At 45.4% G+C, this 25603-nt stretch overlaps 1 protein-coding gene across 4 annotated transcripts in view; it reads right to left on the reverse strand.

Moving 5' to 3' along the window:
* The window catches only part of Arhgef37 (Rho guanine nucleotide exchange factor 37), a 40130-nt gene extending 15610 nt beyond the window's left edge, over positions 1–24520 (reverse strand). Inside the window, exons 1-6 of one of the 4 annotated variants that reach the window (XM_038330781.1) lie at positions 24382–24520; positions 18360–18471; positions 12641–12837; positions 11584–11707; positions 8039–8186; positions 147–346 (exon numbers count right to left, since the gene is read on the reverse strand). In XM_038330781.1, the coding sequence (XP_038186709.1) occupies positions 147–346; positions 8039–8186; positions 11584–11707; positions 12641–12826 (658 nt within the window). In that variant the 5' untranslated portion in view covers positions 12827–12837; positions 18360–18471; positions 24382–24520. The other 3 variants (XM_038330780.1, XM_038330782.1, XM_038330779.1) reach the window with 3 other exon arrangements.
* Between the last annotated feature and the right edge of the window lie 1083 nt (positions 24521–25603).

The following is a 25603-nucleotide window of genomic DNA, read 5'->3' on the forward strand; positions in this document are numbered from 1 at the left end:
CACATTTGCACACCACCTTACCTCCCAGTGGTGATGGGACTTAAACCCAGGGCCTTACACTCATTAGACAAACATGAAGGATTCTCAGGATGAGTTTTGGAACTAAAAATGCTGCCCTTGATGTACCCCAAAATGCATGTCCTTACCCACTTCCTTGCGCATCTTGTACTCATTGATATTGCTGTTCACATCCTGGAGGGCAGAGGCAGCTCTCTGAAGGACGGGGTGGGCATGGGCATCCGGGGGGGTATTCTCCAGGATTTTCTGCAGCAGGAGGGGGTACTTGGTAATCCTCTGCAGAGGAATTACAAGTAAGAAACTGAGACCCGAAGGTCCAGCTTGAGGCCTGAGGGAGAAGGTTGCTATTAGGCAGGTAAAGACCATCCTTTAGGGGACTAGGGGGCTTGCGGTAGTGGCCCAGCTCTGTCACTTAGCTCAATGTGATAACAGGAAGTCCACTCTCTCCCTGTGGGCCTTTCTGTATCTCATGGTGTCTAGATATCAGGCAGGCAGAAACCTTCCTGGGCTTTGATTCCCGGTCTGTTCAAAACCCAGTGCTCTGTCAGCTCCGAGCACCCTCTCAGCAGCAAATGTGCTGACCACATCCTCTTCCTCAGAAGGTGTTACTCAGCAGGACACAGAGAGCCTGCATCCAGTGTCTTCTCATTCCATGTGCTACTCTTTCAGCCAGATGCTAGAGCATTCTGGAGACCCCTTTCCTCCATATGCTCCCTTGGTGACCTCCGATAGCTTTTAATGTACCCCAAGCCCCCATTTCCATCTCTCTCTTCTCCCCAGGGCTCCGAACTCACATGTTCCACTGCCCTCAACTGTGACTTCATATCTCTACTCAGATAATGTCCCAAGATCAACTCTCAGAGGTCATCAAGTTCATATTTTACTTAGCAAAATAGGTCGTTGCTTTTAAGACATTGGAGAACCAGTGGGATGGCTCAGCAGGTACAGGGATTTACCACCAAGCCAGAGGACCTGAGTAAACCTCCAAAACTCACATGATGGAAGAGAGAATTGACTCCCACAAGTTGTCTTCTGACCTACACACACACACACACACACACACACACACACACAGAGAGAGAGAGAGAGAGAGAGAGAGAGAGAGAGAGAGAGAGAGAGAGAGAGAGGAGATGCTCTCACACTAAACAAATAAATGTGAAATTTGTAATCTAAAAAAATGTTTTGAAAAACCATGGGAGGGCTGGAGAGATGGCTCAGAGGTTAAGAGCACTGATTGTTCTTCCAGAGGTCCTGAGTTCAATTCCCAGCAACCACATAGGTGGCTCACAGCCATCTGTAATGAGATCTGGTGCCCTCTTCTGGCCTGCAGGCATACATGCAGACAGAACACTGTAAACAAAATAAATAAATAAATCTTAAAAAAAATATTAAAAAAAAAAAAAAGAAAAAGAAAAACCATGGGAACATAGTTTTTGGACTATATGGGGAACACTCACAGCTTCCTTTAAATAGTTTAACATAAAAGTAGATAGGATATTTGTATGTCGGCTCTTTCTCATTTAAGGCGGTAGCTATGAGAATATCCATCATGTCGTCCTCATTTTCTGCAGTTTGGAATTTTTATTTTAAAAAAAAATGGTTTTTAATAAGCACTGTGAGGAATGGTTTTGATGCCCAGGCGACCATCAGACTCCTAAGGCTGGATGTCTGGGGTTTCATCAGGATGGCCTAGGTCAAGGGCAACTTGGGAGTGGCTCCAACAGGCGTATAGGAATTCCAGCCCCTAATTGTCTCAGTGTGCCTCCTACAAAACTCAGATGTCAGGGACCAGCTATCAGCACTTTATAATGGAGCCCTCAACCCCTTCCTAAGGGAAAACCTCCAGACCAAATGTTCTGCAAAGAAACCGCTCAGAGGCTAAGAATAGACATGGCAGGTGGGAGCTCAGGATGGCAGCGGGTGGACTGTGCCTGCTCTCCCCAGGGGTGTCCTGAGCTCAGATAACTGTGGGCACGCGTTCTGGAAACTCCATTCTAGATTGACATTCCACGGGAAAAAGCCAGCTGCCTCCCAGGGACAACTGTCACCACAGTACAAACCAGAGGCCAAGGGGCTCTTAAAGAGATAACTGCATTCTTTTTTTTAAAAAAAGTCATTAAGGAGCCAGGGCAAAATGATGAAAGTTGCTGATCTCTCTCTCTCTCTCTCTCTCTCTCTCTCTCTCTCTCTCTCTCTCTCTCTCTCGTTTTGTTTTTCGAAACAAGGTTTCTCTGTATATGTCTGGCTGTCCTGGAACTCACTCTGTATACCATGCTGGCCTCGAACTCACAGAGATCCATCTGCCTCTGCCTCCCTGAGTCCTGGGTTTAAATACGTGCACCACCACTGTCCAACTCTGTATCCTTCTTAAAGTAACTTGGAGGAAAACTGCACACGCCTCTCACATAGACGATAAGAGCAGAATGATAGCCTAGAAGACTTGGGGGAGGGTGACCGAAGAGGGCTTCTTACATGCTCATAGGAGTGTCACTGGCTGAGCTCTTGGGCAGTTAGGCAATTTCAAAACACGCAAATCCTTTGCTCCACTAACCCCAGCCTAGACAACGTCTACCTATAGAAATCTTGGCTCAGGCAAACAAGGATAGAAGGAAGTTGTTCAGCAACACCATGGTTGAAAAGAAAAACCCATCAATAAAAGAATGGGTGAGTATAGTCTGTGAGACAATATTCACAGCTACAATTAAACGAAAGTTCTAGAATAACATAGGAGTCTCTTTAAGAACAACAACACCCCGTACCTGCTTCTCTACCCATCTGTCTGTAACTATACAGAAGAAAACTGAACAGAGGATGGTAATTCCTCAGCCAACGAAGAATGGACTTCATGTATTTGAATATGATTTAAATATTACTTTTACATTCAAAATAAATACGACTAGCTGATACAGGAAACCAGAGGTTGTTTTCCTTCTGCAAACACTGCCATGCCAGGCAGCCTTCTAAAACTTTGACTTCCAGGGCTGCTCCACCTCTGCTCAGCCTCCTTTCCCTCACCACCCACAAAAGGTACCCCCCCCCCCAGTACAGAGCTCCCCGCCTGGTCTGTGTTTCTGTCTTAAGGGCAGGCTACCCCGACTGCTAACCCACACAAAGGTGAAGTCGTCAGAACACATTCAGGAATCACAGGGACTCTCGAGGCACTGTCTTACTTTTCTACTTCTGTGATTAAACACCGCAACCAAGGCACCTTACTGAACAACAAATTAATTGAGGGCTCACAAGTACAGCGTGTTCAAATCCATGATGGTGGAACAATGGCACAGCAGCAGGAACAGCCCAAGAGCTCACGTCTTGATCCACAAGTTGGAGGCAAAGAAAGAACTAATTGGGAACAGCAAGGCCCTGCACACAGACCTGTGCTACAGAGAGTAGCTGGGGTCTCACCCGTCCCTCTGGACACTCAGAGCCTAAACGGGGCCTCAAAATGTACTGTGTGTTCAAGAACCAAAATGCTTGTGTGACTCTCAGACTCTGTCCAGTCACATGACACAATACTAGATTTTTTTTTTTATACACTATCTTTTAGAGATAAGATGCAGGCTATTTGCAAGGATATTACCTGTTCTCATTTGCCTACCTCCCAGGCCGTGAGCCACTATATTCTCTTTGGTGCCTCACACACGAGGAAGTCAGGACTACCAGCCCTGTGGGTTGCTGCCCTTGGGTATGCGCACCCTCTTCTCCCTCGCTTTCTTGTACTTCAGAAGCAGAACAGCCTCGGGACTTTCTTTTCTGACCTCCAAACTAACTTACTACCCAGAGAGGCGAGCTAATTTTAGAGTGCTTCCTCACAGCTTTCCGGGACTGTTGTGCCTGAGTGCACACTGAAACCCACATTACTAGAAAACGCCTTCCTTTTCTTCCTCCTTCACATCGTTGTTATACTGTTATATTGACTTTTCCCAGTTAATATATAAAGGTAGGGTCTATTTCCAGGATTTATTGCAGGATGATAAATATATTTAATATTTGTTATAAAAGGAGGCCTTGGGACTGACAAGACTGAAAGCTGCAGCGTGACACAGTTTCTGCCCGGCTGACTAGAATAGCTGGGACATATTTAGTGTCCCTTGTGCCGTGTGTCTACGCTCCACCAAGTGCCGTTAGGACTCCCATCAGACCCATAAGGAAATTGGGTTTGAGATGTGAAATCGCTCTCACAAGAAGCCAGATCCGCCACCGTGCAAGCTGGCTCCAGACCTGCAGACGCAGGACAAACGGCAGCCTCATGGTCAACTAGTTATTGCTTCTAGCATGGGTGGAGAGAACAGGACACATGGGAGGTGTCCCACCGAAGTTCCTGCTGCTTTGGAAAAATAAGCGGCTCTGGTTAGAGGGGACTCCCGTTTCTATATGCGACATATGCAGACGGTTTGCACAGGAAAATGGCTTCTGTTGCATTTCTTGTGACTTTGAAAGCCTCTTCAACCGATGCCATCCATCTCCCTAGTCCTTTCTGGACTGGCTCTAAAACTGATCCAAATGGCCGAGAAATCCGATGGTTTGCCCTTCCCCTTGCACTAGGGCCCGATCAAGTGAACAACACAGCTGTAAGAAGCACACGGCCACGTGACCGTGACACTGAGCTGGCTCTGTGTCTCCGATACTTGGAGGAGCCCAGGCAGATCAGCAAAGCTGACCTGCAGTTGACAGGGCAGACACGGGAAAATGATCAGCCAGGAGCAGAAGGCTGCACCTACCTCAACTGATAATATGCAGACGTGTATGCTAAGTAAAAGTCTTATATTTAGTATTTTGCATTTGTTTGTGAGTGTATATTTGGGCACAGGTGATCCACAGCACATGTGTGTGGTCAGAGGACGACTGGCGGGACTATTGTCTCCTTCTACTATAGTCTAGAAAGTGAATGCAGGCAGTCAGGTTTGGCAGCAGGCGAGTGCCTTATCTTAGTTAGGATTTCTATTGCTGTGGAGAGACACCCTGACCACGGCAACTCTTATAAAGGGAAAAACATTCAATTGGGGTGTCTTGCATGCATGCAGACATGGTACTGGGGTAATAGCTGAGAGTCCTACATCTTGCAGGCAACTGGAAATGGTTGTCTGAGATACTGAGCAGTATCTTGAGCATATATGAGACCTCAAAGCCTGTCTCTACAGTGACACACTCCCTGCAATAAGACCGCACCTACTCTAATAAAGCCACACCTCCTAATAAGGGCTATTTTCTTTCCAACCACAGCCTGTCTTTACTCACTGAGACACCTTAACAGCCTGGTAAATGTTGTTTTAAGGTATTGTTTGGGGTGGTTATTAACAGCTACTGACAGCAACAATCTCTTAAGGCCGTGTCATGCTTGATACAGGGTCTGTCACTTCCCTTTTCCCACAGTCTCCACTTCTCCCTTTCGTCCCACACTGGGTTCTAGCTTCCCTGACTTCTGTAATCTGCCTCTGTCCTGTAGAAACACATCTAATGGTCCTGCAAAAGCCTACATTTTTCCAGACCTATGAGAAGAAAATATTTTTCCCCTTTTTTGGGGGGATCTAGGACCTAGGACCTGGTACTTGAAAAAGAGACTTTGAAGGAGGGAGGTTGAAAAGTGAGAGAAAGACAAGGCAGGTGAGACAGGCTGGCAGGCTGCACCGGAAATGACGTCACTGCGCACACCTCCTCAGCACTCTTTCTCTTGGGCATAAGGAGCATCTGAGTTTGGCAAAGATGACTCCTCTGTTCTCCTTCTACCACTCTGGTTTCTAAAAACCGACTGTCAATTTTCACTTGGCAAACTTTTAAAATTTTGTTTGGGGGTTTGTGGTTGATTCTGGGGTTTCACTGTTGCTACCTTTTTTAGTATTTTGTTTTGTTTATAAAAAGGGTCTTGGAGCTGGAGAGATGGCTCAGCAGTCAAGAGCACTGGCTACTCTTCCAGAGGCCCTAAGTTCAATTCCTAGCAACCCACATGGTGCTTCACAACCATTTGTAATGAGATCTCGTGCCCTCTTTTGGTCTGCAGGCAGACATACAAGCAGAACACTGTATACATTATAAATAAATAAATCTTTAAATAATTTTTTAAAGGGTCTTACTACATAACCATGGCTGGCCTGAAACTCCCTGTGTAGACCAGGCTGGCCTCAAACTCATAGAGATCCTCCTGCCTCTGCATCTTGAGTGCTGGGATTAAAACATGCCCAGCCAAGTTTTGGATTTATGAGATATAGTCTTGCTATGTAGCCCAGGAGGGCCTTGAACTTGTAGCAACCCTTCTGCCTTGGCTTCTTTAACAACAACAACAAAAAAAAAAAAAGCACCGACCTCTATATGAGGAGCTAGAATTACCTAATGGCTGCCAAGAGAGGGAAAATCAAAGTTCTCCAGGTATGGGCCACCCGATAGGTTATCCAATCCCAAGATGTCAGCCCTTGTTTATACATATGATTTCAGCTCATATACATATGAGCAACACTAAATATATTCAGTATGGTATACATATGTGCATATATGCTATTGTTACACGTGTGTAGCGTATATGTAATATGTATGTGCATATGTGTGTGTAACAATAATAATTAAAGAAGAGGTCATGAGTTTGAGAGGGAGTTGAATGAGACCCAGAAGGCAGGGACAGATGGGGTGAAATGATGCAAAAACAACATTCATGCATGAATTCTCAAAAAAAGTAAAATTTTTAAAAAATGACTAGTAAATTTGTGATAGAAGGAAAAAGTAAGATGAGAACCAATAATATATCAAATAAGCAATTAGAAATCTGTTTTGCTTGGGGTTTTGTTGTTATTAAGACAAAGTAGCTCTGGGTAGCCCTGTCTGTCTTGGAACTTATCCTGTAGACCATGTTGGCCTCCAACTCGGAGATTTACCTGCCTCTGCCTCCAGAGCACCGGGATTAAAGGCCTGAGAAATCTATTTTTCACACACACACACAAATTCTTACTATAGAAAATGAAACAGAAAGATTCACAAGAAAATATCCATAAAGGACTCTTAAATGTCCAAAGAAATGGCCAACTTGCCATAAGATAAAAGGAAAAGAAAAGCCAAAGACCTCATCCTGACCTAACCCAACACAAGCATCCTAAAGTTTGGTGGCACGCTGCTCTGGAAAGGCTGTGGGAGACAGGCACCTGCTACTGACAGGAATCTAAATGGACCTGCCTTTGTAGGGGAGGTTTTAACTAACGAAATTCTCCATACATATCTCCTCTGATCTATCCATTCCACTTCTGAAAAGTGTACTTTGTGGCACAGTAAGATGACTGCAGATCCTGCAAAGAATTCTATAGCCCTACTTATAATATTGAGAGAATGAATGGAAACAAACCAATGTCTACCCTCAAACACGGGTCAAACAAATTGGCACAACCACCTGGTGGAAGAGTATGCTGAGAGTCAATCTCCAGGAAAGGGATAGATGTTCTGGCTTCTGTTTAGAAGTTTAACCAGTCATGGTGATGTGCATCTTTAATCCCAGCACTTGGGAGGCAGAGGCAGGAGAATCTCTGAGTTTGGGGCCAACCTGGTCTACGGAGCAAGTTCCAGCACAGTCAGAGCTACACAGAGAAAGAAATTCTGTCTTGAAAGACCCCCCCCCCCAAAAAAAGGAGAAGAAAGGACAGAAAATAAGATTATATATTGGTAACTACTTGTACATTTAAAACAGTACTATCCAGCCGGGCGGCGGTGGCGCACGCCTTTAATCCCAGCACTTGGGAGGCAGAGGCAGGCAGATCTCTGAGTTCAAGGCCACCCTGGTCTACAATAGCTAGATCAAGGACAGGCTCTAGAAACTACAGGGAAACCCTGTCTCGAAAAAACCAAAAAAAAAAAAAAAAAACAGTACTATCCAAACTGACAGGAAATGCACAGGGACACGGGAGACATGGAACCGTGTTTGAGACTGTGTGAACACTGCTTGGCAGTAAGGCCTTCCTGACTGATAGAGGCCTGGCTGCTGGCACAGGCCCGAAGCAGCCCGAGCAGAATCAAGACTTGAACCGTCCCTGGACATGTTACTCACACTGCTGCTTCGATGATGCCCTGGATGGCCTTCTGCAGCTCCGGCTCCTTCCGGTACGCCTTGACCAGCTGCAGGGCTTGGTCATAGTTGGCACAGTAGACTTTATAGATGTGTTCAAACTCCTCTTGGAATTCTAGGAATAAGTTACCTGATGGCGAACAAGCAGCAAGAGTTACCAGGGGCAAGAGCGCAAGTCCCTGGCTTGGAGTGGGGAGGCGGGGCCTGCTCGGTGGGGAGGCTACCAGCCTGTCACTAGTACAAGCTACCTAGCCTTCCTGTGGCTATTTTTCATGCTTCATAAAGTTGCTGCGTGGATGAGTAACAGTCCAGAGTCTTCTTTTGTTTTTGATTTTAGAGACAGGGTTTTTCTGTGGAACAGCTCTGACTATCCAGGAACTCACTCTGTAGACCAGGCTGGCCTCAAACTCAGAGATCCTTCTACCTCTGCTTTAGTGTTGGGATTGCAGGTGTGGGCCACCAGCACCTCCAGGCTGAGTCCAGGTTCTTAAACAGTAGATTACGACCCCAGATGGGGCTGCCTGCAGACCCGAAAGTGGGGTCTGGAAATGTTTGGGAAGAGTGAAAAGTTTCCCGACACAGGGCGACCTGAGATTAATTCTAAAGCAGAACCGTACTGAATCTGAGGTGTTTCTGGACACACGCACCTGTGTTGCATCATGAACCATCACCGCAGCCTTGGTTTTGAACACACAACATTTCTATGTGGCCCTGCTGGAATCAGCGTGCCACACAACTCCAGTGAACACTGCCTGCCACACTTGGGCTCAGATTAGAGACAATTGTGCCACTGGCGCTGTGTGTGGGTCTCCTCACCGTTTGAACAAAGCCTTCTGCTCTTAGACAGAATTTCGTTCTGGAAAACAAATACTTGTGCTATTTTTCTACTGTCCCTCCCATGTGTACCAAATTAGTGTGCCTTTGGATTGCAGTGGGTTAGAGTGCCTGACTTTTCTGCTTGAGAGGGCTAGAGAAATGGCTTAGTAATTTATAGCGCTTGTCATTCTTTTGGAGGGCCTGAGCTAGGATCCCAGCACCCATACTGGGTGGCTCACAACCACCTGCAACCCCAGCACCAGAGACTCTCCAGTCCCTCTCCTGGACTCTGGGGGTACCTGAGCACATGTGACATACACACAGAGAGACACACATACACACACATAGATAAAAACAAAATAAGTGAATAGAATTAGCTGCTTGACTTGAGTTTCATTTTTAAAAACTGGGTTTCATTTAAAATTTTGGCTTTGAATTAGGACAGAACTTCCAACAATTTTTTAAATGACCCTGAATACTTCTGCCAACCTTAGATGCGTTTTGCCTGTGCCTCCTGAATGTTGAGGCATCTTAACAATTGCTTTGGCCTGTTGTAGTTTCAACATTCATTTCCTGATGACTGGCAGGTTGAACAGCCTCACAAATTAATAAAACATTTCCATGCCCTTTCTAGTTAAAAAGCTATTTTCATCATTAAAAAAAAAAATTCTTCTGTCCTACAGGTAAATTGCATCAAACATTTCTTTAAAGAAAAAGACTGTCTGTATTGAACACGTGAGGACTTTTTTTCTTGACGTCATCATTCCCTGAATAATACGATATAACAACCTTCTGTATGTCACCTACACGGTGCTAAATGTCGTGACTGGTCTAGAGATGATTTCAAGTATATAGAGCTTCAGAAGGCTTACGTTAATACTATGTCATTTTATACTAGGGACTTACTTGAGGGGGCAGGGGTGTCATGGAAAACCATCTCTTACAGAAACCACAAGATGATTATATATTCCAGGGGTCAAAGTAAAAGCGAATAAACATCAAAGAGTGGGTGGTGGTGGTGGAGGAGGGTGTCTATCTGAAGAAGGCTTGCACAGATAATGTGACCATCTGCCAGAGAGCAGAAGTAGCCAGCCCCAGACACCAGCGGAGGGGCAGCTCCCAAGCTTGTGGATGGCAATGGCAAGGGTGACCCTGGCCCGAGGACAGCCATGGACCCTGGTATGTCTGGAGCAGAGTGGGCCAGGCACAAAGGGAGGGAAACAGACGGACACTAAAGCCAAGCTGCATGGGGCATCACAGTAAGTGGGGTGGCAGGCACTCAGTTTTGTATTCCAGTGGTGGTAGGAAGCCATGGGAGAGGTTAGAGCTGGGGTTTCACCTAAGTCTCATTCAGTAGCGGCTACAATAAAGCTGGACTGGCACAGAGAAGATGAAATAGACCCAGGGTCATAGCCTAAAGTGTTTTGTGTCTTTAAATATGAAACCAGTTACGTATAGGGAGCAGGTGGAATGGGTGGGAAGAATAAAGGAATAGGAGTGGTACTCTAAGGATAAGAGACTGAGAAGATGACTTTATCAAAATTAAGGTTAGGGGGGCTGGAGAGTTGGCTCAGTGGTTAAGAACAATGGTTGCTTTTCCAGAGGACCCAAGTTCAATTCCCAGCATCCACATGGCAGCTCACACCTGTTTGTAACTCCAGTTTCAGGGACCCAACACTTTCACAAAGACATACATGCAGGCAAAACACAGATTTACATAAAATAAAAATAAATTATAATATACTTATATAAGTAATAACGTTTGGGATAATTCTGATTCTTGGCACCGTGGTTGTTTTTTCTATAAGCTTAACAGTGTTCTAAAAAATAAAATCTATTGGTTGCTGGGGAGATGGCTCAGTGGTTAAGAGCACCTGGCTGTTCTTCCAGTAGAACCCAGGTTCAATACGCAGCACCCACATGGCAGCTCACAACTGTCTGTAACTCCAGTTCCAGGGGATCTGACACCCCCATATAGACACATGCACATGAAATAAAAATAAATATTTAAAAAATAAAAATAAAATCTATTAATTAAGAAAAATTAGGGATTAAAGAGATGGTTCAGCAATCAAGAGTACTCACTACTTCTAGAGAACTGGGTTAAATTCTCGGCACCCACATGGGGGCTCACAACCCTCTGTAACTTCAGTTCCAGGAGTTTCGATGCCTTCTGGCTCCCTGCAGGCACCAGGCACATAAGTGGTGCACAGACATGCATGCAGGCAAAATATTCATCCTTATAAAAAAAAGTAAGTTGGGTGGTGGGTGGTGCATGCCTTTAATCCCAGTACTCAGGAAGCAGAAGCAGGTGGATCTCTGTGAGTTCAAAACCAGCCTGGTGGTCTACATACCACATTCCAGAATAGCCAGGACTGTTTCACAGAGAAGCCCTGTCTCAAAAAACCATAAATAAATAAATAAATAAATAAATAAATAAATAAATAAATCAGTACCATGTTGAGACTAAACTAGGAGGCACTGTGGTTTCAACACATCTTCCCAAATTCATGTGTTAAAAGCTTAATCTTGAGGAAGAGGAAAGTAGGCTTTGAGGATCAGACACCCTACAGGGCCCTGCTGCCTCTGATTTGCCCCGACTCCCCCTTCACTGCTTTTCCCTGAGGCTTTGGAGCCAGTTCTGGTGGAAGCACAAGCTAAGAGCAGAGCCCAGGGAAAGCAAGGCAGTGAGCACCAGGTCTTTTGCTTACCAATCAGGTTAGCCTGTTCCTCTTCCCTGCAGGCTGTCTCCTGCAGCCCGTGAAGGAATCTGCTGCTCACTTGGATGATGTCATCAATGTTCGAGAACAGGACATCCAGATCTCCAGGTGGCAGCTGGAAGCAACAAAATCGCTGTGGGCAAAGACTGGGTGGGGAACAGTCCTGAGCACTCGCGTAATCTGGGGTCTTACTGTTCTTGGGAAGACTGACTTGCCCAAGGCAATGTTTGGAAAGATTTGGGAATCTTATAAGTCAGGCCTCCTCGTTTGTCTATAATGAAAGGAGACATCAAGTCCAGCTCAGGAGGAAAGCTGGTGGTGCTGGGAATGGAGTGAGGGGAGGGAGGATTGTAGGGAGGCAGAGGTTAGTGTTGTGATTTGAATGTGGAATGTTCCCGGCTCATGAGTTTAAACACTTCCTCCCCAGCTGGGAGCATTATTTGAAAAGTCTATATTACCTTTAGGAGGTTTACCTTACCGGAAGAAATAGGTTATTGGAGGTGGACTTGAAGGTTTTATGGCCTGGCTCCTGCTCCTTTTTTGCCTAGCTGATAGCTCATTTAATTCTGCATTTTCTGTTCTTGAAGAGGACCCAGGTTCCTAGCACCCACATGGTGGCTCCCAACTGTCTGTAACTCTGGCTCCTGGGGATCCCACATCCTTTCTGGCTTCCTTGGGCACCAGGCACACACAGGGAATACACGAACATAGCAAACACTCTTACGCATAAAAATAAATCCTATAAAATTTAATTACAAAAGAATACAATGATATTTTTATACTGTTTTAAGTAATTTTACTATTTTATGTTGGCTAGGTTCACAGCTATCCTCAAATAGCCAATAGGCTACAAGTTGGACACATCTGAGTCATTCAAGGTCTTGCTGAAGGTTGCGTGCCAGTAAAGCCCTGGGGCTTATATCCAGACTTGTCAGGCTCCTATCCACCAAGGGTCCTTTCCAACAAGCCAGCCCAGGAGTAAGGAGCAATCTTAGAGGCAGCCCGCACCTGCTCCTAGAAAGATAAGTGGTCGGGTCTGCATCAGTACCTGGTGCAGACGGTTCCTGATGTCAGAGGCACAGAGTCGGAGCATGTGCAAGTAGGAGACCTCTGTGTCAATGAGCTCTCTGATGGCCAGCCTCTGATGGAGCAGTGACCGGTCCTCAGAGCTCCTGCCCTCCGGCTCAGGACTCCCTGACCTGGAGGAGAGCTCATCTGCCCCGATATCAGCCATGTCCACAGGTTCTGGGAAAAACAAAGCAAAACATCCACTTGTAAGGTAGGTCTCCTCATGACGTCGCCTGGAAAACGCTGTCCCTAGCTTGAAGATTACTCATCCAGTCATCTGGAACATCATTAGCTGCAAACAGAGCCAACTGTTTATTAAACAGTCAATAAACTGGTGGCATTTGTGGTCAGTGTCTCTAAATATGAGAGGACAAACAGCCCGGGTCACCACTGATATTTGAAATTCATTGGCCTCAGACAACGTGCTTTCCTGACATTTCCTTTATTCCCCCGACCCAGTTTGACCCAGAATAATTTATTCATTCATTCATCTTGAAAATATATTATGGGCAGGGCAATGGTGGTGCAGCCTTTAATCCCAGCACTCGGGAGGCAGATACTACATGTATTATGCTGGGATCACAAGACCATCCCCATGTAGATCGATACGTGTATTCTGAGCCCAGTTCCTCCTCATTCAACCCTTCCCTTTCATGTCCTCCCTTTTGTACCTATATGGAACTGAGACCCACAGAACATGATAGCCCCAGGTGCATCTGTTTTCTTACAGGTGACACAATTCCATTCTTCTTTAGGGCTAAAAGAAAGCCTCCTGTATCTAAGCCCTGCCATCCCTTGGTTGGTGGACATGTAGCTTGTTTCCAACTTAGCTACCGTGAAAAGCACTGGAGTAAACACGCGCATATCTGTGGGCGGTGTGGACTAGGAGTATTATGGTGAATGCCCAGGGGTGGCGTAGCTGTTGATGTAGATTTTTTTTTTTTTTTTTGATCAGCTAAGTCCTCTCCCCTTATCTCCTCATAGTTCCTGGCTCCCACCTCGATTACAACACAGAGCTTATGGCCAGGTGATTTTCTTTCTTTTTCTGGTTTTTCAAGACAGGGTCTCTCTGTGTAGTTCTGGTTGTCCTAGAACACACTATGAATATCAGGACGGCCTCAAACTCAAGAGATCCGCCTGCCTCTGCCCCCCAAATGTTAGGATAAAAGGCGTGTGCCACCATGCCCAGCTTTGCTAGGTGATTTCCAAAAGTTCTAGGACCATCTTTCTGAACAAAGACCTCTCTCCAGTGCTGCCACCCGTTCACATTTGTCCAGGATGTGCTTCCGGGTTAAACTTCCTGAAGCAAGCTGTGATCCTGGCTCATTCCCTGACACCCACGCATTCATAGCTCCCTCCGGCTCAACCTCATTCTCCCCTCCAGCTAGACTGGGGGGGGGGGGATTGTCTCTACACCCCTGTGCTCTGCACCTGCTGTGCCCCTCCCAGCCTCCAGCCGTCAGGATTCCTCCTTTCTAAGCACATTCCCGATCCTCTCTGGTTAGTCTCTGAAACTCCTAGATTTTTAAAACTATATAGATAGGGAAGTCATATGAACAAAAAGACCTAAAAAAATCTTTCTACTACCAAACACTTAGAGGTGCCAAAACGGATGTGACTTTAACTGCAGGGTTGGGCTTACAAAAGCATGAGCAAAATCTCCAGGGAACGGAATCAGAGTGGGGTGAGAGGGAGCTGGTGCCATTGTGGCCCACAGTGGAGAGGGACAAGGAAATGATCAGAAGCCAATCTCAGCCAGCCGGGAACTTACCAGAAAACAAGGTCCTTCTGTGAAATGATGAGTCAGGGGGGAAACATTCACCCACCAAAGAAATAAGTCAAGAATGAGAAAGATGAAGAATATTGATAGACATGCTGGAGAGGAGTCAGAGGAATCCTCAGGGAAGGGGAGGGGATACTAGAATTGACAGCTGGCTCCAGGCAAATGGAAGAGAGTCAGGGCTAGAGAAGGTTCAAAAATATCTTGAGAACAGAGTTACTAAAGTAGTATAGAATATGGTCTTTAATTGGGGGCATTTACACAGACAATTCATAGAAAACTAAGAAACCAATAAAACCAAAAAATTTTTATATCAATTTTTGTGCAGAAAAGACAAAAGAATCTTGTCCCATCTCTGGAGGAAGAAATATTGTGCACAAAGTGCCAGTCCCCGAACAGGCCTCCTGGGGCCTCCCTTCGGTATGTTCTCACTGGCTCACGCCTCGTTCTTTCCAGTCATATCTCGACATGTGGATCAAAGTCAGATAGCTTCCCAGTCTGGAGCCTCCATATCGAACTAAAACTATGACCAAATACACCTGTGGTGATCTTCTCCTGTTGATCTATTGGCAGTTTATTTCAGAGGACTCAAATAGCAAACCTTCAGAGGGAAAGCGTGGAAGTTGTGAGGTCTGGGGACAAAAATGCCTTTTACCCACTGAGCCAACTTGTCAGCCCAAGTTACATTTTTTATAAGCTTGCTGCAAACCGAAAATTAACTGGAATGAGATTTTCTTCAATTTTTCTGTAAATTAATAATGACAACTTATGAGCTGGATATGTAGCTCAAATTCATACATAGCAATAAGAAGCAGAGGCCAGTGAGGTGCTCAGTGGTAAAGGCTTTTGTTGCCAAGTCTGAAGATGAAAGTTCTAGTCCCAGGATACACATCACGAAAGAAGGGAACCAGCTCTTACAAGACATCCTCTGACCTCCACATGCACACAATAAATAAACGTAATTTTTAAATTATAAAAAGAAACACAAAGAGAAGTTACATGGGCCCTTTATGCAATGTCTCACATGATCAGTTGCAAAACTATATACAGTACAACTACTGATCTGCTGACATTGATAGAGCCAAGATCTAGAACATTCCACGACAATTACCCTTAATCTGCCTTTTCCTCATGGCTCCAACTCCTCCTGCGTACAATACCCTAAAAAATAACGTTTCAGTTTCTTTTAAGATGAGACATCAACGGGAACTGGAGAGATGGCTCAGAGGTTAAAAGCATTGCCTGTTCTTCCAAAGGTCCTGAGTTCAATTCCCAGCAACCACATGGTGGCTTACAACCATCCATAATGGGGTCTGTTGTATACATAATAAATAAATAAATAAATAAATAAATAAATAAATAAATAAAAGATGAGACATCAAATCATGCGGTGGTGGTGCACACCTTTAATCCCAGCACTCAGGAGGCAGAGGCAGGCAGATCTCTGAGTTTGAAGTCAGCCTGGACTACAGAGAGTTCCAGGACAGCCAAGGCTGTTACACAGAGGAACACTGTCTTGAAAAACCAAAAACCAAAACAAAACGACATTGATTTATCACTACCGTGAAATACTTTCGTACTTATGAGAGACTGGGAAGAAAGGGGGAGGAGTCACCAGGAGACACGGGAGCTGCCAGCCAGATGCAGAGGGAGCAGGACTTAGAGAAAATAAGGTAACAAGGCTTCATATACATGTATTACGAAAATGCCCATTTCCTGACTTGAGTATTTCACAGTGTTCAAACAAGATATAGCCATTAGACAAGCAGAGGGAGGGAGGGCAAGGTACTTGCCATTAAGCCTAATGACCTGAGTTCAGTTTCCAAGAAAAAAGAAAAAGCATGAGACCTACAGTCTGAGATTTGGGGATGGTTCATGGAAGGTTGTCCAAGGTGAAGGTCAGGAGCCATGACAGTAAAAGACCCTGTTGAGGAATAAGGGGAGAGGGCACTGTGGAGACGACAGTGGCCGGGTTGGGGGGACCCTGGCTAACGGGCCTGGTTGATGAGATCCCTACAGCATCAGGAGATACAGCCCTATACACAGAGCTTCCAGCTCTCAAACTCAGAAGAGTCTGAGACTGGAAAAACTATACTAATCACCTCCTAAACTCTGTCCCTATTATGACTACTAAGTGTATCCATGTGGGTATGTGTCTGTCTGTCTGTGTTTGCATACAGGCACACTCAGGTAGAGAGGTCAGAGGACAGCCCTGGCTGTCAGTCCTTGCTGTCCACCTCATTTCAGACAGGGTCTTTGTTGTTTGATGCTAGGCCTCGTACACCAGGCTAGCTGACCTTTGACTTTCCAGAGAGTCCCGTCTCCACCCTTCCATCTACCACAGAAGTGCCGGCATTCCCAATGAGTGCTGTTCCAGCTTCTGAGTGGGTTCCGGGGATCAAACTGAGGCCACCGGGCTTGCGAAGCCAGGGCCTTTACCTGCCATTTCTCAAACCCCACTGCTAAGTGGAATCTTAAGACTCATGCTCTGTGCCCAGCAGTAGACTGCTAACAGAGAAACCCAACAGCATCTTCAGAGGTTCCTTGTCTCAGAATGCCAAGGCTTTTTTCTTTTTTAAAATTTTATTTATTTTTTTATTTTAGTTCTATTTTATTTACAAATTATTTTCTTCTCTCTTCTACAGGTCCTTTGTGTATATATTATGGCTTCCAGTTTAATGTTTTTATGGGACTCCTGAGTGTGTGAAGAGCTCTCTTCCTTCTGCTTTCTTGTTTTATCCTATTCCAATGTATTGGTAGAGTTTTTTTTCTTATTATTATATTTTATTTTATTGTAGTATATTTTATTATTATTCCTTAGAAGCTTGTTTGTTTTATAAAGAGAGACAGGAAGGGGGTGGATCCTAATGGGAGGGGAGGTGGAGAGGAACTAGGAGGAGTAGAGGGAGGGGAAATTGTAATCAAGATACATTATGTGAGAGAAAATAAAATCTATTTTCAATAAAAGGGGAAAATATTGATATTCCCAAACAGGCATATGACTTCTTGCTCCTGCTCTGTCTTCTTGGTCCTAAAAGTGACTGTGTGAGAGGGGACTGTGACGGCTCAGAGTCCAGGCCTGGAGCCAAGAAAACCTAACTTCAAATTGTTTTTTGTTTTCTGCTTTGTTTTTAGACTTTTTGAGTCAGGGTCTCATGTGGCCCAAACTGACTTGAGTTCTCACATAGCCACTCTTGGCCTTGACTTCTTGATCCTTCTGTTTCCACCTCCCAAGCATCAGGGTTACAGGCAATGTTCCACCAAGCCCAGCAACTGGTTGGAAATTTTGATTCTGTGATCAATTTGCTGGCTTTCCCAGCATGCTCATCTAGCTGTCCTTATTGGGATCTTAGAAGATTTCATTAGCAGATGTCTAACACAGTGCCTGGAACACAATAAGATCTCGCTGTTTATTTGCTATTTTTTAATAAGCTAGAAAGCTAGTTATTATCAGTGGCCAGGAGGATGAAAAGTTACCTGTGAATACTTGCTGACTGATCTAGGTCCAACCAATCAAATTCAGTTAAATGGATTCAGAACTGCTAATCATGACTAAAATAATTATCATCATCATCATCATCATCACTGGTCATAAGAACTATGAGTTATAACCTGAAATTGCAACTATTGCCCCAAAAATAGAACTGAGAGACTGACAGAGACTGAGTGCTGAGGCTGCAACTCAACCCAGTCATAATGGAGATTGATTCTTTTGGGGTTTTATTTTCACAAGAGCTAACATATTTTTCTTCTCTCCCTCCACTTTGGCTTACGGCACTCTGGATTGGATTTCTGCCACTTGATTAAAACAAATGATTTTTTAGCCCTTGGAAGGAAATAGGTCACTGGGAGTCAGCACAGACTAATAAAAGGGTTTTAAAAACAAAACAAAATAAAATCCACAGAAGACAGGCCATACCAGACTGTCCTCATTCCCTTCCTGACAGTCAGCAGCAGCAGTAGATCAAAGGAATGCTGTAGGCTATGTAGTCCAGCAAGCAAGGGAGATCTTGTGATTCTCTCAGGACACCCTTAAAAAGAAGAAACAAAAGATGTGATTGTGGAAGCTGGGGGACTATGCACTGAAAGGCAGTCATGCACACTAAAAAAACTGATAAAGCTTGCCAAGCAAGCTGTACCCCCGGTACAATAATGGCACAGCTGTTAGAGTGAGTAACCAACTGATTTTTGATCGCATTTGAGGTCTGCCCGGGAGGAACTAATGCCTGGCACTGTAATCCCATCAAAGGCCATATGCACTAGTGGGGAACCTACTACTTTGGTTTTATTGAATAGACAAGTTGTCAAACTGCCTTCTAAATATTTGTGTTTATACCCATACCTTAGTGTTGTTCTCAACCTTAGCAAGAGAGGCTTCTTTTTACAGTGGACCAAAGTGAATGCCAGCTGAGGACAAGCAACTGTTGAGTCCTATGTTTTGCAGAGATCAGGGAACGTGGCAGAAGAAAGGATGGAAAGAGCTGGAGGGGGCGGGGGATGCTGTGAAAGGTGTCTTTCGGACATGACGTGCCTTAGTGACACTCACTCACAAACTCACAGCTGGGGGTTACCTGCCCAAGAGCAAGACAGTCAACCCTGCAGTGTGGGTTGGGGAGGGGATCATGAGGCTCCACCCTTAGCTAAAGGATTGTGGCCTGGGGAGGGGTGTTTTATTTCCGGGGGTATGGCTACAAATCTATGCACACACAGGCAGAACTAACTGAACTCCGTGGAGTATTAAAAACGGGGAGACATGAGGTAGGAAAGGGGTCTGGGGTCTAGAGAGAGTGGAATGGGGAGTTAGGTGTGTATATGATCAAAATACATTGTATGCACATATGAGATTGTGAAATCAATTTTTTAATTCTTAAAGAAAAAACTGGTTAAAAAAAAAACCTTTTTATTTTTATCCTATTTACCAATATCCACTAATCTCTCCAGTGTTTCCTATTTCAGAGACCATCTGAGTTCAAATTCCACCTTCCTCTTGGAGAAACAAGGCAGGCTCCTGACAGGACACCTGGCAGCAGCATGCCATGGTCTTTAAAATGTGACAGCTAGGACTCACCTTTGAGAAATATCTTTAGTAGGGACTGGAGGGATAGATGAGTGGTTAAGAGCACTGGCTGCTCTTCCAGGGTACTGGTTTCAATTCCCAGAACACACAGGGCAGCTCACAGCTGTCTGTAACTCTAATCCCAGGAGATAAATGCCACCTCTCCTCAGGCACAAAGCACACATGTGGTGTACAGGCACACATACAGGAAAAACACTCATACAAGTAAAAATAAATAAAATTTTTTTGTTGTTTTTTTGTTTTTCAAGACAGGGTTTCTCTGTAGCTTTGGAGCCTGTCCTGGAACTAGCTCTTATAGACCAGGCTGGTCTCGTACTCACAGAGATCCGCCTGCCTCTGCCTCCCGAGTGCTGGGATTAAAGGCGTGCGCCATCACCGCCCGGCATAAATAAAATTTAAAAATAGATATATTTTTAATAAAAATCTTAAGAGGGGAGTGAGGGTTGGGCTGTATGCTCAGAAGTAGGTTTTATGCTTAGCCTGTACAAGGCCCTGAGTTTGATGCCCAGCACACACACAGAGGCATGCACAAAACAAACATTTTAATACATGTGAATGTGCACGTGCACAATAATAAATATTAAAAACATGGACCAGTCTTCCGTGACTCCGATGCCCTTTCTGAAGAATCACACCTGTCCTGAGTAATAAACTTATTTGTTTTATTATATGGTGATTCATTCAACAAAACACAAATGTCGCCAGGTCAGGGGATCGTGTCTTTTTTTGTTCACTAGCATGTTCTTACTGTCTGCTCTGATAATAAACTGAATGAATGAAACAGATGAACACAAAGAACCGTGACTCAGTTGCTAGGGATACCGCTGCCTGCAGAGTTGGACTAATATGACCTTCTGAAAAATCTTTGGTTCTTCTTGGAAAATAGTGAAGAATCTGAGGTCAGAAAAGAAATAGCAATTCCCCTTGAACTGTATACAAAGGGAACCAGATGTTATGTACTCTCTATGGTTGTCTCTTTCTCTCAGAAAACTTATGCTGCGATCTGACCAAGCAGCAGCATGTAGTATTACCTCACTGCCCTTCACAGCTGCATAATATTCTGCTATGGACATACATACGTTGCTATGGAGTTACGGGTATATGCTTGTCTGTACAATATGATCACCAACATACTGGATGAACAACTGGTTGTTTCCTGGTACCTAATTTTTTTCCTCTGTTACTACAGAGTTAAACTTGGTAGTGGAAGGTTTGGGTCACATGGTAGGGCTCCTTAACTTACATGGAAATGTTCAGCGCTTTGTAAAGTGGTCTTCCGGTTGACATCCCCGGCCGGGCGGTGGTGGCGCACGCCTTTAATCCCAGCACAGGCAGGCAGATTTCTGAGTTCGAGGCCAGCCTGGTCTACAAAAGCTAGTTCCAGGACAGGCTCTAGAAACTACAGGGAAACCCTATCTTGAAAGAAAACCAAAAAAAAAAAAAAACAACAAACAAACAAACAAAAAAAACCGGTTGACATCCCCGTTAGCAGTGTGAGCTCATCTACTCTGCTTCCTGGTCACCACTGACACATGGTCAGTCTTTCTCATTTCTCTGAGGTTGATAACCGTGAGTACCCACTCAAGCACTTAACTGCCACCCATATATTTTCTTGAACAACATCTTTAAATTTAAATTATATAATAATTAAATTTATAAAATTATAAAATAAAACTAAAATAATTTAAATTTGTGCTATTTAAATTCTTAATATTTAAATTACAAATGAGGCTCTTGCTCATCATAGAAGTGTAAACAAGAGGGCACAGTCCTCCACGCTAACCACCTAACCACTGCCTGCAGCACACAGGTAACCACAGGGAATGAGAATCTTCAGAAACACACACATATGTTAGGCATAGAACTTCCCCTAAAAGGTTTGGATTCAGTGGCCTGGGCTGAAGCATTTTAGTACACGTCCAGGAGTTTTTGATGCAAATATTCTACAGACCATTTCTTGAGAAATTCTGTTCTGCTGGGAATGTAGTAAGTGGGCCTTAGGGAGGAATAGGGGACACATCACTGTCATCAGATGAGGAGGAGCCTTTTGCTATAGATTGTCCTCTATGGAGGACCTAAAGCTTGAAGTCTAAAGGTCTAATTTAAAAGAGAAAATTCAAACTGTTAGAAACAGCTGTGGGCTGGAGCAATAGTTCAGCTATTTAGAGAGCACTGAGCGCTCTTCCAGAGGACCTGGATTCAATCACCAGCACCCATGTGTCAGTTCAAAACTGGCTTTAAAGCTAGTTCTAGGGAATCTGGTGCTCTTTTCTGACTTCTGGGGACACTACTTTGCATGTGGTACACAGACATACTTGCAGGCCATATACACAAAATAACAAAAATAAAAGAAACAACTGTGAAACAAAACCATAGTACAAGTTACCAAAATAATCATGTCGAAGAAAAAGGACCCCTGTGAGTTAAGAAAACAGGGATACCGAGGTGGGAAAGAGCAAAGATGTCATATGCATGCAGTGCATGCACACGTGCGCGTGCGTGCGTGCGTGCACGCGCACACACAAACACACACAAACTTCCTTCTCATTGTAAATGCATGGGCAGACAGGTGGTATGTGTCTTAACCCAAATTAAACAGCAACAGCTATTTGCCCTTCTCCGGCTCTCCTTGAAAGGCTGAAAGGTAGAGAAAGGAGGCCATGCAGTATTATTTTTAAAAAACAGGTCTTTTTATAGACCTGTGGGTCTGCCCAGACGATGACTTCACAATTCCAGGTCCACAGATTCAAAGTTCTTCAGCCCATCAATAAACAAATGCCAGGCTGTGGCTCGTCAAGCTTGATAAATGCCATGCTGCTTTGGGAATAGCACTAGGACACACCCCCCCTCCTCTGTAGTTAAATAAAAAGCCATTGATTTGAGCTGGAGCAGAATCAACCGAGGCACTGTTTACCACAGTAATCCGCTGAGCCAAGGGAGATGCGAGCCAGCTGTTGGTGAATCCTGTGCCCTGGCAGAAATTCAATGAGCCCGTGTGTCTGAACAAGAATGGTGCTGCCAGGTCCCAGTTCATGTCCTCTTTCCCTCACTTAAAAACACACCATAAGTTTCTGGCCCCATTTGAAAGAGGCAAGCAATGCTTAAGAACCATCCTTGTTAGAACATTTGGTGGTTTCCATTTTCAGTTTTGACTTTCGGTCATATAGTGAACTGAGGGGCTGGAGAGAGGGCTCAGTGATTGAGAATGCTTGCCGCTCTTCCAGAGGACCCGAGTTCAATTCCCCTTGGCAGTGTCATGCAGCTCCTGACCACCTGTAGCCATGGGGACAGGAGGCATCTGACCTGAGAGATTACCTGCACTAACATGCTCATACCCACACACAGGCACACACATATATAATTAAAATAAATACAAGTATTTAAAAAATAATGAATGGAGCCAGACAGTAGTGGTGCATGCCTTTAATCCCAGCAGAGGCAGAGGCAGGCGGATATCTGAGTTCAAGGCCAGCCTGATCTACAGAGCAAGTTCCAGGACAGCCTCCAAACCTACAGAGAAACCTTGCCTCGTAAAAAAATCAATAAGCAAATAGTGAATGGAGTACAGCACTGTACCCTTATTTAAGGTACTCTCGCCAAGGTACATGCTGGGTTTTCCTGGTCACTATATCGTTGATTTTATTCTAATTTCATGGGTACATTTTTGTCTTTGGGGTGGTGCATGTGAGTGGGGGCCAGAGGTCCTGGCACGATATCTTCCTTGGTCTTTCTACACCTTATTGTTTGGCAATCTCCCACTGAACCTGAAGCTCACCTCTTTGGTTAGGGTGGCTGGCCAGCAAGCCTCAAGGAACTCTTTATCTCTGCCTGCCTCCAGCCCTTGGGCTGGAGTTACAGACTCCCCCAGAAGAGTGGGGCTTTTAAGTGTGTGTCGGGGATCCGATGTCAAGCCTTCGTGCTTACCAGGCTTTACCTGTTGCGCGGTCTCCACCACTCCGCCATGTACATACGTTTTAAAGTTTTCATCTTAGTTTGCTTTGTATACAGTCCAATTCCTTCCAGGTCGTCCCTAGCTGGCACAACCGTGTTTGACTGGATTATCAGCATCAGCCCTTCTGTTGAGCACGAACTGCGTGCCAAGCAACCAGGCTTTCCACTCAAAACAACGTGGAGGACAAGGCACTGGGCCTGGAAAAAGGCGAACTGGTCTTCCCAGTTCACATAGGAGTTCAGAAGGTTGCCTACCCTGGCACCGGCTCCCTCTCTGCTATGGAACGAACTGTTTGCAGAAGTTCTGCCCGAATGTTCAGTGGACAGTTATTCCTCGGGATCACTGACCCCCAGAGGGCCAAGAGTCCGCACCTGCGCCAGGGGCGCACTTTTCCACCTCAAATTGGCCAGCACTCAGGAGCCTCAGTTCGCCTCCTGGACCCAGTTCTGATAGCACTTCTCTACCGGGCCAATACTCCCTTCAGTTCATCTCGGATTTCTGATCTTTTCGTCCGCGGCCTTGCCGATCTACTCAAAAGTATAGTTTTTACCCTGGATTCCTTACCGTCGTTTGAATCTTTCCTTTGTCTTAATGAATGGCTTCTTATGAAAAGCCGCCTCACATTCGACACAGGCAACGAGATTTTTTTAAAAAAAAAATAAATAAATACAGAACAGTAATTTGCTCTAGCCCAGCTTACCTTCCTGTACCTGTTTCCCACCCAGAAAGGGGCGCGGTGGAGCCACCTGGATCGGGTGGATTGAGCTCTTAAGAGGCTGGAGACCCAGCACCTTGGGGCCTGGGATCCGGCCGCACCCCGCCTCTCTGCCCCCCACCTCGCGCTCCTCATCTGTCCGGCAGCTGTTTCCCCGCAGCCCTCCTGGCGGCATCCTGTCGCCGGGCTGGACTCACCGCGCACGCGCCGCTTGCCCTCCGGTGTCACTCGCACCCGCTGGGCTCCGGGAGGCTCCGCTGCCTGCTGTGCACGCGCAGAGCGCGCCCCCGCCTTTGTCAGTTGCCACTCTGGGGCCAGGTTGTTTACCGCGCGCTCCCTGAGTCACCCAGAGGCCGAGGGCGTTCCCAGGCCTCGCCTCCCCGGGTTGAGGGCGGGGCAGCGCCCCACCTGCCAACTCACCTGCCGGACTGCTCAAACCCCCACTCCCACCGCACTAGGTGACGAGCCTGCTCGCGGGCCCTCCTCCTAGGAAAGGGTCTCTGTGCTGGGACCCGAATCACTGAGCTCGAGGGCCGTGTCTTTTTTTTTCTATTGCTGTTTTTAACACCATGACCAAAATCAATTTGGGGAGAGGACTTCAGTATCATGGTCACAGTACACAAGGCAGGAACTCAAGCAGGGCAGGAAGCTGGTGGCAGGAACTGAAGCAACGACCATAGAGGAATGCTATTGGCTTGCCTTCTTCCCCACCTGCTTTCTTCTACAACCCAGGTCTTCAAGTGTGTCACCACCCACAAGGCTGGGCTCTCCCCCCTCCCACAGCAATCGTTAATCAAGAAAATATCCCCACAGACTTAACTATAGGTCAATCTGACGATGCATTTTCTCAACTGAGGTTCCCTCTTCCCAGACGACCTTAGCTGGTGTCAAGTCAACCAAAACCTAAGGAGCTGGGACTTGTGAATTCTATCCGTGGAGCACACAAAGCTGCTGGTGGTTTCTTCTTGGACATGCTGATATTTTATTTCATATTACAGTAAGAAAGGTCCCTTTTGGGTGCCAAAGACTCAGAAGTTAATTCTACAGACGAGTCCCCAGTAGCCGTAGCCTCCTGTGCTAGACATTTGAACTCATAGTTGGAAGTGCAAATTACTGTGAAATTGACAAAACATTTTTTAGCCAGATAACCCAAGCTGGTTTGTGTGGGGATGGCTCTATCTAGTAGACCAGCCTGGTCCCAGACTCACAGAAACCTGCCTGCCTCTCCCAAGTGCTGGGATTAAAGGCATGCACACTACACCCGGCCTGGGTTTTTGTTTTTTAAATAATGATTTCTTGAACATTTACAAAGACATAAACATCACTTCCCCCCTCATACCAAGATAAAACCCAAAGATAAAAAGGATTCTCCTGTACTTCTTTCTCCAAGAGCAATCAATCTTTAAACTTTACCTACTG

The sequence above is a fragment of the Arvicola amphibius genome, chromosome 5 (assembly GCF_903992535.2).
Source record: "Arvicola amphibius chromosome 5, mArvAmp1.2, whole genome shotgun sequence".
Lineage (NCBI taxonomy): Eukaryota > Metazoa > Chordata > Mammalia > Rodentia > Cricetidae > Arvicola > Arvicola amphibius.